Source organism: Schistocerca serialis, chromosome 3 (assembly GCF_023864345.2).
Source record: "Schistocerca serialis cubense isolate TAMUIC-IGC-003099 chromosome 3, iqSchSeri2.2, whole genome shotgun sequence".
NCBI lineage: Eukaryota > Metazoa > Arthropoda > Insecta > Orthoptera > Acrididae > Schistocerca > Schistocerca serialis.
The window spans coordinates 441,542,904-441,555,370 of NC_064640.1; the positions used below are offsets into that span (position 1 = coordinate 441,542,904).

Here is a 12,467-nt window from a genome sequence, read left to right on the forward strand (position 1 = left end):
TAACCCAAAACTGTATGTCCAAACAAATGTTAGAATTTGGTCTTCCCTATCACATGTAAGTGTGTGTTTATGTATGTGTACGCACTTGAGTATGCAAACTTTGACATTTGTTCTTCAGTGGGGTTAGAAGACTCCCTACTTAATATGAAATATGATCATGCATTAAAAATCTTATCACTTAAAAAAAAAGAAACACACACACACACACACACACACACACACACACACACACACACATTCCTTTTATATTACTGGTTAGAACTGAAATCATTGCCCTTATGAACCACAACATACAACACAGATCTGCATCTTCCTCCCCTTCATTCTGCCTCTCTTCTCCTCCACATTGAACACACTCACTCACTCACTCCAGCTCCCAAACCACTCACCCAATCCAGCTGTAGTGGCAAGACAATTTGTGTGTGTGTGTGTGTGTGTGTGTGTGTGTGTGTGTGTGTGTGTGTGTTTTAATCTGTTACCTCTGAAAAGACACTGTCCAAAAGCTCAGCTGTCTTTTTTCCATCTATCAACAACTATATGTTTACTCCTTTCTGAATTTTTTCTGCATAATGACATCTACCCAGTATTATGCTATGAGACAAGAAATGGAATTTCTAAAACAACCAAGAACATTCTTAACCATTATCACGATATTTTTGCTAGTTCAGCCTCAGACGAATGAGGGCTCACATAGTCCTCTCATATCTCAAATTTCATTAATGATTATTTCCCTACTTTGGAATATTTGTGACCAGACAAGAATAGGAATAAAATGACGTCAGATGCAAATTTTTGGTACTTGGATGTACTCACGTAAGTGGAAGCACTTTATTAGGCCATTCAGTGTCAATGTACATTGAAAATATAATCAAAATTTTTTTTACATTTCTGGAATGTCATCTGAATGGAAAAGAAATCATCTGATGGTGTGTTGTTTTACGTCTCACAATAAGTGATGACTTTGTTGAAAACCTGTCCCTCAGCCTGCTGTTACAGACCAAGCAAAGTTAACATGTTCTACACAACTAATTTAGATACCTCTGACGTTTCCACTGTAGGTACAGCTTTTATTGCAACATAAGTGATTTATAACCTACTAAACTGTAAAAAAAAAAAAGTTATTTACAGCCTTTTGAGATCAGCTGCACTACAAGTGAAAGACATTCCTATTGGTAAAACGTACCCGTATATGAAACATACAAATGGCTCTCAAGTGTGCTGACCACTCCTGAGTAGGCCATTCAAGATGTTAATCAGAAATAACATTACACATGAAGACTTTAATGATTAGAACAGTGGGACTTGCCTTTCACTGGACTTCTCACATGGCAGTAGCTGCCATAATGTTATCATCCGCAAATGTTTACTATATGAATGGGGTATTGTTAATGTACTTCTAAAGACACAGTGCATACCTTATAAAATCTGGACTCCCAAAACGATACTGAGATACTGGGACTACCTGCCAGAACAGAAAAAGATGTAAAGAGTGCCACATTCACGTAGATGGCACTACAACAGGTGCTGCAGTATTCAATGGACATAGCAGATTTTCAATGAACATGTTTAATGGCATGTATCCATGGATAAGCAAGACTCTGTATAACAATATTATGAAAAGGAAAGTTGCTACTCACCATATAGTGGAGATACTGTGCGTTGCACCATCTCCGCTGTATGGTAGTAGCAGCTTTTCTTTTTGTAATATTGTTACATTCCATCCTGGATTTTCCATTGTTTCATTCAAGCCTCCATGTGCTATTTTTCTACTTATTCACACAATCTATCTTATGTTAAATACATATGACACCCAGTCATTTTCTCTTGATTTTCTTTTATGATACCATTTCATAATCCGTCAAGAGGTAATTACTGTTGTTGTTGTGGTCTTAGCTCTCCATGCTACTCTATCCTGTGCAAGTTTCTTCATCTCCCAGTACCTACTGCAACCTACATCCTTCTGAATCTGCTTAGTGTATTCATCTCTTGACCTCCCTCTACGATTTTTACCCTCCACGCTGCCCTCCAATACTAAATTGGTGATCCCTTGATGCCTCAGAATATGCCCTACCAACCAATCCATTCTTCTAGTCAAGTTGTGCCACAAATTTCTCTTCTTTCCAATTCTATTCAATACCTCCTCATTAGTTATGTGATCTACCCATCTAATCATCAGCATTCTTCAGTAGCAGCACCATATTTTGAAAGCTTCTATTCTCTTCTTGTCCAAACTATTTATTGTCCACGTTTCACTTCCATACAAGGCTACACTCCATACAAACACTTTCAGAAACGACTTCCTGACACTTAAATCTATACTCGATGTTAGCAAATTTTGCTTCTTCGGAAACGCTTTCCTTGCCATTGCCAGTCTACATTTTATATCCTCTCTACTTCGACCATCATCAGTTATTTTGCTCCCCGAATAGCAAAACTCCTTTACTACTTTAAGTGTCTCATTTCCTAATCTAATTCCCTCAGCATCACCCGAGTTAACTCGACTACATTCCATTATCCTTGTTTTGCTTTTGTTGATGTTCATCTTATATCCTCCTTTCAAGACACTGTCCATTGCGTTCAACTGCTCTTCCAAGTCCTTTGCTGTCTCTGACAGAATTACAATGTCATCGGCGAACCTTAAAGTTTTTATTTCCTTTCCATGGATTTTAATACCCACTCCGAATTTTTCTGTTGTTTGCTTTACTGCTTGCTCAATATACAGATTGAATAGCATCGGGGAGAGGCTACAACCCTGTCTCACTCCCTTTCCAACCACTGCTTCCCTTTCATGTCCCTCGACTCTTATAACTGCCATCTGGTTTCTGTACAAATTGTAAATAGCCTTTCGCTCCCTGTATTTTACCTCTGCCGCCTTCAGAATTTGAAAGAGAGTGTTCCAGTCAACATTGTCAAAAGCTTTCTCTAAGTCTACAAATGCTAGAAATGTAGGTTTGCCTTTTTAATCTAGCTTCTAAGATAAGTCATAGGGTCAGTATTGCCTCACGTGCTCCAATATTTCTACAGAATCCAAATTGATCTTCCCTGAGGTCAGCTTCTACCAGTTTTTCCATTCGTCTGTAAAGAATTCACATTAGTATTTTGCAGCTGTGACTTATTAAACTGGTAGTTCGGTAATTTTCACATCTGTCAACACCTGCTTTCTTTGGGATTGGAATTATTATATTCTTCTTGAAGTCTGAGGGTATTTCGCCTGTCTCATACATTTTGCTCACCAGATGGTAGAGTTCTGTCAGGACAGGCTCTCCCAAGGCTGTCAGTAGTTCTAATGGAATGTTGTCTACTCCTGGGGCCTTGTTTCGACTTAGGTCTTTCAGTGCTCTGTCAAACTCTTCACACAGTATCATATCTCCCATTTCATCTTCATCTACATCCTCTTCCATTTCCATAATATTGCCCTCAAGTACATCGCCCTTGTATAGACCCTCTATATACCCCTTCCACCTTTCTGCTTTCCCTTCTTTGCGTAGAACTGTGTTTCCACCTGAGCTCTTGATATTCATGCAAGAGGTTCTCTTTTCTCCAAAGGTCTCTTTAATTTTCCTGTAGGCAGTATCTATCTTACCCCTAGTGATATGCGCCTCTACATCCTTACATTTGTCCTCTAGCCATCCCTGCTTAGCCATTTTGCACTTCCTATTGATCTCATTTTTGAGACGTTTGTATTCCTTTTTGCCTGCTTCATTTACTGCATTTTTATATTTTCTCCTTTCATCAATTAAATTCAGTATATCTTCTGTTACCCAAGGATTTCTATTAGCCCTCGTCTTTTTACCTACTTGATCCTCTGCTACCTTCACTATTTCATCTCTCAAAGCTACCCATTCTTCTTCTACTGTATTTCTTTCCCCCATTCTTGTCAATCGTTCCCTAATGCTCTCCATGAAGCTCTCTACAACCTCTGGTTCTTTCAGTTTATCCAGGTCTCATTTCCTCAAATTCCCACCTTTTTTGCAGTTTCTTCAGTTTTAATCTACAGTTCATAACCAATAGATTGTGGTCAGAGTCCACATCTGCCCCCGGAAATGTTTTACAATTGAAAACCTGGTTCCTACATCTCTGTCTAAGCATTATATAATCTATCTGACACCCTCCAGTATCTCCAGGCTTCTTCCATGTATACAACCTTCTTTTATGATTCTTGAACCAAGTGTTAGCTATGATTAAGTTATGCTCTGTGCAAAATTTTACCAGGTGGCTTCCTCTTTCATTCCTTACCTCCATTCCATATTCACCTACTATGTTTCCTTCTCTTCCTTTTCCTACTATCGAGTTCCTGTCACCCATGACTATTTAATTTTCGTCTCCCTTCACTATCTGAATAATTTCTTTTATCTCATCATACATTTCATCAATCTCTTTGTCATCTGCAGAGCTAGTTGAAATATAAACTTGTAGTACTGTGGGAGGTGTGGGCTTCGTATCTATCTTGGCGACAATAATGCGTTCACTATGATGTTTGTAGTAGCTTACCCGCATTCCTATTTACCTATTCATTATTAAACCTACTCCTGCATTACCCCTATTTGATTTTGTATTTATAACTCAGTAGTCACCTGACCAGAAGTCTTGTTCCTCCTGCCACCGAACTTCACTAATTCCCACTATATCTAACTTTAACCTATCCATTTCCCTTTTTAAATTTTCTAACCTACCTTCCCGATTAAGGGATCTGACATTCCACGCTCCGATCCGTATAACACCAGTTTTCTTTCTCCTGATAACAATGTCATTCTGAGTAGTCCCCGCCCGGAGATCCGAATGGGGGACTATTTTACCTCCGGAATATTTTACCCAAAAGGACGCCATCGTCATTTAACCACACAGTAAAGCTGCATGCCCTTGAGGAAAATTAGGGCTGTAGTTTCCCCTGGCTTTCAGCCGTTTGCAGTACCAGCACTGCAAGGCCGTTTTGGTTAGTGTTACAAGGCCAGATCAGTCACTCATCCAGACTGTTGCTCCTGCAACTACTGAAAAGGCTGCTGCCCCTCTTCAGGAACCACATGTTTCTCTGGCCTCGCAACAGATACCCCTCCATTGTGGTTGCACCTACGGTACAGCTATCTGTATCGCTGGGGCACGCAAGCCTTCACACCACGGCAAGGTCCATGGTTCATGGGGGGAGAGAGGGGGGGGGGGGTAATTATTATGCTCACTAATACCATTTTCTGTGTGTATTGTCGTTTGATAAATTGTCTCTCAGTTGAGGCATGGCAATTCACACATATGGGTCCCGTAAGTACAATCAGATAAAAAAGATAATGATGATTTGTAATGAATGCCTACACACATGACAATTTGTTGGCTGCATTAAGAACAGCTAGACATTATCTTTTGATTATGATTTTCACCGCAATGTTACTGGGAGTTCATACAGCCTGCTCCAAGCGAACACCGGCTGTCATTTTTGCACATAATATGCTGGGTCATTTTCATAATAAGGGGCCAGCAGTGACAATTTTCCATAGTATGTCACAAGAATCTCCTTGCACACTGGTCCCTCATATTGTATAACTCTTGGAGAAATCAGGTTTTCGATAAGAAATACTTCATAAATCATAGGTAATGACACTTATTTGGTACCTGCATTTTATCATCAGATGATCATTTTTAAACTACTCAGTTAGCTCTGTAATTTTAGCTTTCTTCTTTAGAAGACTCTGGAATTCTGGATGACTGTTGATTAACCAAAGGTGACTGCAGGGGCTAGGGTGACAACTTATTTCTCCACCAGCATCATCTTTACTGCATTCTATGCACGGATCTGCTGACTGATGTATTTTGTAGAAAATCACAACTACTTTAGCAGGGTTTCTCACCATTAGAATGTATTCATTGAGCACAGATTACTTCGTCAGTTCTAGCCTACTGTACACTTCAGTTCACCCTATTCTCATGATTTCTGCAACCTATAACAACTTGGAAAGCATTCAACAAATGAGTCACAACAAATTTCTCTGATAGCCAGCCCTAAGCACCTCCCCACCATCAATTCAAAGTCAAAATCAACACAAAGAATGTACTTAAACAATGGAAACTCCAAGTTGGAATATCAACAATATTAGGAAAAGGCTAGACTGCTGCTTATTGCAGCTGTGAATTCCACTCCAAGCTGCCAGAGGTGGCACAGTCGTGTTCTTGAGGGTGCTTGCTTGAATGAATGTGTATGTGTTTTCTTTTCTGAAGATGGCTTTAGTCAAAAACTAAAAGTGTAGCAGTCTTTTCATTGCACCTGTCTGTAACTCGACATGTCATCTTTCCAGTGAATAGTAACCTATCATGTTTCTAATATTTTAAAAAATAATCTACTTTTAATTCAACCTCAGACACACTACCTCGTGAATATATATCTTAATGGGTATGTATAATAAAATATACTGAAAACAGACACTATTTAAAATATTTTCACTTTACACTCACTTGACAGCTACCTTGATCTAGCACATAATGAAATACAAATTTAAAGTGAAATTAATGTATTTAATGAAACAAAATAAAAGATAGAATGCAATTCATATGGCTTGACAGCATCTATCGAAATGGAAGCCTAATCTCAAAATAACTACATTGTGTAGCACACTAAGCTGTTTGTGGCGAAACGTACACCACACATTTCAAAACAAGTGTGTGAAGAGTTATACAAGAATATATGCCAAAGTCATAACCATAATTTTTTCTCATCTATAATTATAATTAATGTGCAAAAAAAGAATCATGTTCATGTAAAAGGCTACCCCAATCACTGTTTAACACATGGAAATTATCCCACATGCACCTAAGTTTCCCTGTGTAAGAAAACAACCAACCAACTATGAAATAAAAGCCTGTACCTCCCACATATATTACCTGAGTGCACGAGTTTCCTTTTGGTTCGATATCCTCCAATTTTAAGTGAAGACTTCGAAGAAAGTGGTCCTCTTCATATCCAGCTTTGTATGGCATGGTTGCATTTGGATGTTCCAATAAAAACTCAACATTCACAGCAAATCCAGCCATGTCTACTGGAAACTTTCTCTTGGATGGCCATGAATCAAAAAATCCTATAACTCTTCCCTAAATATAAGTACAAAAAGTAAATTTCAGTAAAGTGCTTCACTTTCTTTACTCATGCAGTAACTATATTATGTTAATAATTAAAACAAGGGTCTCTTACAGAGTGAATGAACCTATATAAATTTTTTACTATATGTAATATACACTCACGCTCATAAATTAAGGATAATTGCGGAATGTGGTGCCACTCAACATGGCACTACACAAAACTGGCGCTAATAGCATAGGCCCATAGGGAACACACACGACACAGATCTGTAAGTCCATGGTATTGGTGATAAGTTGAGAAATCCGTCCCAAAACACATGTGCTACAAAATGCCACTGTTTCCTGTGCATGTACCTTGACATCAATATGGGATATGATCACCATGCACACGTACACAGGCCACACAATGGGCTGGCATACTCTGGATCAGGTGGTCGAGCAGCCGCTGGGGTATAGCCTCCCATTCATGCACCAGTGCCTGTCAGAGCTCCTGAAGTGTTGTAGGGGTTTGAAGACGTGCAACAATATGTCGACCGGTTGCATCCCAGACATGCTCGATGGGGTTTAGGTCTGGAGAACAGGCAGGCAACTCCATTTGCCTGATATCTTCTGTTTCAAGGTACTCCTCCACTATGGCAGCTCGGTGGGGCCATGCGTTATCATCCATCAGGAGGAAGATGCGACCCACTGCACCCCTGAAAAGGCGGACATACTGGTGCAAAATACGTCCCAATACCCCTGACCAGTTACAGTTCCTCTGTCAAAGACATGCAGGGGTGTACATTCACCAATCATAATCCCAACCCACACCATCAAACCACGATCTGCATACAGGTCCCTTTCAAGGACATTAATAGGTTGGTATCTGATTCCTGGTTCATGCCAGATGAAAACCTGGCGAGAATCACTGTTCATATTACACCTGGCCTTGTCCGTGAACATAATCTGGGACCATTGTTCCAATGACCGTGTACTGCGTTATTGACACCAGGCTTTACGGGCTCTCCTGTGACCAGGGGTCAGTGGAATGCACCTTACGGGTCTCTGGGCAAATAAACCATGTCTGCTCAGTCGTCTGTAGACTGTGTGTCTGGAGACAACTGTTCCAGTGGCTGTGGTAAGGTCCTGAGCAAGGCTACCTGCAGTACTCCGTGGCCATCTGCAGGCACTGATGGTGAGACATCGGTCTTCTTGTGGTGTTGTACACTGTGGCTGTCCCATACTGTAGTGCCTGGACACATTTCCTGTCTGCTGGAATCGCTGCCATAATCTTGAAATCACACTTTTTGGCACACGGAGGGCCCGTGCTATGACCTGCTGTCTTTGACCACCCTCCCGTTGCCTTAGTATTATACTCCTCATAACGTCATCAATAAGTGTTCTTTGAAACATTTTCAACACACAGTCACCATTAGCACATCTGAAAACATTTGCACACTCACTGGCTGAACCATACTCTGACATGCACAAACACACCTCTGCGTATGTGGACTGCTGCCCAGCGCCACTGTACGATGACCGCAGGTCAAATGCACCGCATGATCATACCCCGAGGTGATTTAAGCATGCAGACCGCACACCAGAGCATTGTTTCACCATGTATCAGCATTATCCTTAATTTATGAGCATAAGTGTATACAGCATGTATATCTATTTGCAAATTAATGATTCTTCATATGAATGCTATTGAAGAAATGGGTATTTATCACTTTTCTTCATCTCACAAGCAGAGAAAATGTACTTGGTAGAATAAAACAAAGGGTCATATTGCACAGCTGACTTAAAAAATTTGAACCATTGTTTAGCCACCTAACTGTAAAAGAATTCTTACTTTATGTGGACACTAGCACCTATCGTAATCTATGCATGTGTGCCTTTTAGTGGTGCTATATTGATATGATAAAGTCTTCGTGTTGAGAGAGGCAGCACATATAGTTTAGTCCTAAATGTCAAGGTCAACAATCTCATCCAGTGGGCAGGTCACCATCAACAATATTAGTTGCTCTCACTCCACAAGCCATTTTATGAGTGATTGAGTGAGTGAGTGAGTGAGGAGTAGTGGGAGGAGGAGAAAAGCGGGGGGGGGGCGGGGGGGGGGAGTTAGCCTACAATGCTGGTGCCTAATTTGGTGAGTTAGTTAGTTAGTCAGTTAAATAATTGTGTGTCCCATTGATCAATGTCACAGTAACTGTTATGATGTGGAACATGTCAAACACATAACAAATTTTTGTTAGTTATTCCATGCTCTTAAATGACACTAAACACATATATTATACCTACAGATTTATTTATTCCTATTCAAGAATTCATCTATGGTATAGAAGAAGTTGTCAAGGAGATATGATTTCAATTTATTTTTAAAAATGGTTACTGCTGTCTATCATACATTTTATTTCATTTTGTAATTTATCGAAAAGTTTTACAGCAGCATACCTCACCCCTTTTTGTGCCAAAGATAGGTTAAGTAGAGGATAGTGTAAGTCTTTCTTCTGGTATTATAATCATGAATGTCACTTTTGTTTTTAAACTGGTATATGTTGTTGAGGACAAATTTCATTACCGAGTAAACGCACTGTGAGGCTTTGTAAGAATCCCAAACCTTTTAAAGAGATGCCTACAAGATGTGAGACTATGAGCCCCCACACATTATTCTATCCACTTTCTTTTGAGCAGTGAATACTTTTTGTCTGTCCACGGCTCATGGTCTTGCGGTAGTGTTCTTGCTTCCTGTGTACGGGGTCCCGGGTTCGATTCCCGGCGGGGTCAGGGATTTTCTCTGCCTCGAGATGACTGGGTGTTGTGTGTCTTTCATCATCATTTCATCCTCATTCACTTAAAAGTCGCCGTAGTGGCGTTAAGGGACTTGTGGAGCGGCGGCCGAACTGCCCCGCGAGGGGTCTCCCTGCCACCAATGCCATACGCTCATTATTACTTTTTGCCTAAGTGTTGAGTTAACCCAAAATATTATTCCATATGACATCAGAGGGTGAAAGTATGTAAAGTATGTTAGCTTGTTAATTTCTATATCCTCAAAATCATCAATTATTCTGATTGCAAAAGTTGCTGGACCTAGTTGCTTTAGGAGATCTAAAATATGAATTTTCCAGTTAAGATTCTCATCTATATGTACACCCAAAAACTTAGTATGCTATATCCCGGCTACTGATTTCTGTTAATGTGTTATATTTATTGAAGGAACTGTACTCCTTGCAGAAGAAAATTGGATTCACTGTGTTTTTCTCAAAATTGAGAGCAAGCCCATTTGTAGAAAACCTTTCAATAACTTTTCCAGATATTATTTGTATCATTTTCTATTAGAATTTCTTTTACTGGATTAATAATGATGCTTGTATCATCAGCAAACAGTGTCAGTTTAGCTTCTTGTTTCGGATAAGAAGGGGGGTTATTCATATATATCAAGAACAGAAGGTGATCCACAATCGAACCCTGTGGAACACCTAAAGATTAGATTAGATTAGATTTACTTTCATTCCAATTGATCTGTAGTGAGGAGGTCCTCCAGGATGTGGAACATGTCAGAAGTAATTTAATCCCCGTTAGATGAATTGGGAAACTTCCTTAAATCACTTAAACCATATAAAGAAACCTTTTGCTTCCTGTTCTGTAGATATGACAAACCACTCATATGCTGTTACATTTATACCAAAGAACTGTAATTTCTCTAACATAAATTCACAGTTCACACAATCAAATGCTTTGGATAAGCCACAGACAATTCCTATTGGTGACATTTTACTATTTAAAGACTCTATTACGTGGGCAGTGAGATTGTATATTGCTGCCTCAGTGAAACAGCATTTTTGAAATCCAAACTGTGCTTCACTAAGTATCCCATTACTGCTGAGATGGCTAACCACTCTTGAGCACATTACTTTCTCCACAACTTCAAAAATGCTGAGAGAAAGGATACTGACAAGTAATTATTGACATCTGTGGTGTCCCCTTTCTTGTAGAGAGGCTTGACAATGGCATATTTTAACCTGTCTGGGAAAATACCGCGAGTTAGTGATGCATTACAGATGTGACTCAAAACATCAGCTGTAACTGCTCCACAGTTTTAATATCTTTTTAGAGATGTCGTCTACTCCAAAAGAACATTTATTTTTCAGAGATTTAATGATTTTCCTCATTTCACAAGAGGTTGTTAGATGAAAATTAATTTGACTAGGATCTCTCAAAACTGACTCTTCCATATGTACAGTATGCCCTTTTTTTTTTTTTAACTATGCTCACCAATTTTTTTACCTACACTTAAGAAATGGTTGTTAAATATATTAGCTACTTGTGTACTGTTGGTTAAGATGGTCTCATTCTCTTTAATAGTAATACAATCTACCCCAGTGGCTACTTTTCATGTCTCCCTTCTAACAACATTCCATACTGATTTGATTTTATTGCCCGAGTTGTTAATTTCATCCCTAATATACATATTTTTTTTAATTTTCTGACAACTTTTCTGAGTATGTTACAATAATTTTTATAGTGTAAAATTACTTCTCGGTCTTTACTAATTCTTGCTGCCTTGTACAATTTTCTTTTCCTTTATGAAGACACTTTAATACCTGTAATGATCCAAGGTTCCTTTGAAAACTGTTTGGTGTTACATTTAGTAATTTTTTGGGGGCAACAGTGTTCAATAAGGGATATAAATTTCTCAAGAAACATGTTGCATTTATCATTGGCATTTGGCTCATTATATACATCTCCCCAGTTAACATTTCTTCAAATTTCCCTGAAACGCTTTATAGATACCGGGGTTGACCAGCCTTACACTTTTACTCAATGGTTTCTGAACTGTACACCCTGCTAAGTTTTGTAAGTTAATCAGTTGTGCATCATGATCTGATAATCCATTTATCACAGGGAAAGCATGTGTTAGTTTCATTCAATTCAATTCAATTCAATTTTTATTATCATATAACATGCCTTATACAATCAAAGATTGTGACATAGGTGACTTGTCTGTCAGTTTTACACTATATATAATAATACTAAAAATAGACAATAAACTAATAATATATATTGTGTAACATCTTCAAAGAGGTATTTTAATTACAATTAGAATGCATTGTTGCCATTCACAAAATCTTCTACACTATAGTAACATTTATCTTTCAGATATTTTTCCAGGTCCCTTTTGGTATCTTTTACATTTGGGTCAACCATATCTTTCCATATTTTATTTACAAATTTCATGCCCATATAGTATGGGGGTTTTTCATATGATTTTAAACGGTGGATGGTTAACATGTAGCTTGTTCTATATCTAGTATCATATTGATGCAAGAAGAAGTTGCTGCCCTCAAAAAGTTGTGTGTTTCTTTTCGTGAAAGTGAGAGTTTCATAGATGTATACGCTTGGAATGCTCATTAGATCTAGTTTTGCAA

At 38.8% G+C, this 12,467-nt stretch overlaps 1 protein-coding gene across 2 annotated transcripts in view; it reads right to left on the minus strand.

Moving 5' to 3' along the window:
- LOC126470336 (galactosylgalactosylxylosylprotein 3-beta-glucuronosyltransferase S) overlaps nucleotides 1–12,467 on the minus strand; it is a 186,238-nt gene that overhangs the window by 20,688 nt on the left and 153,083 nt on the right. For both annotated transcript variants that reach the window (XM_050098124.1, XM_050098125.1), the window contains exon 5: nucleotides 6,865–7,071. In XM_050098124.1, the coding sequence (XP_049954081.1) occupies nucleotides 6,865–7,071 (207 nt within the window). The remainder of the gene's footprint in view (nucleotides 1–6,864; nucleotides 7,072–12,467) is intronic.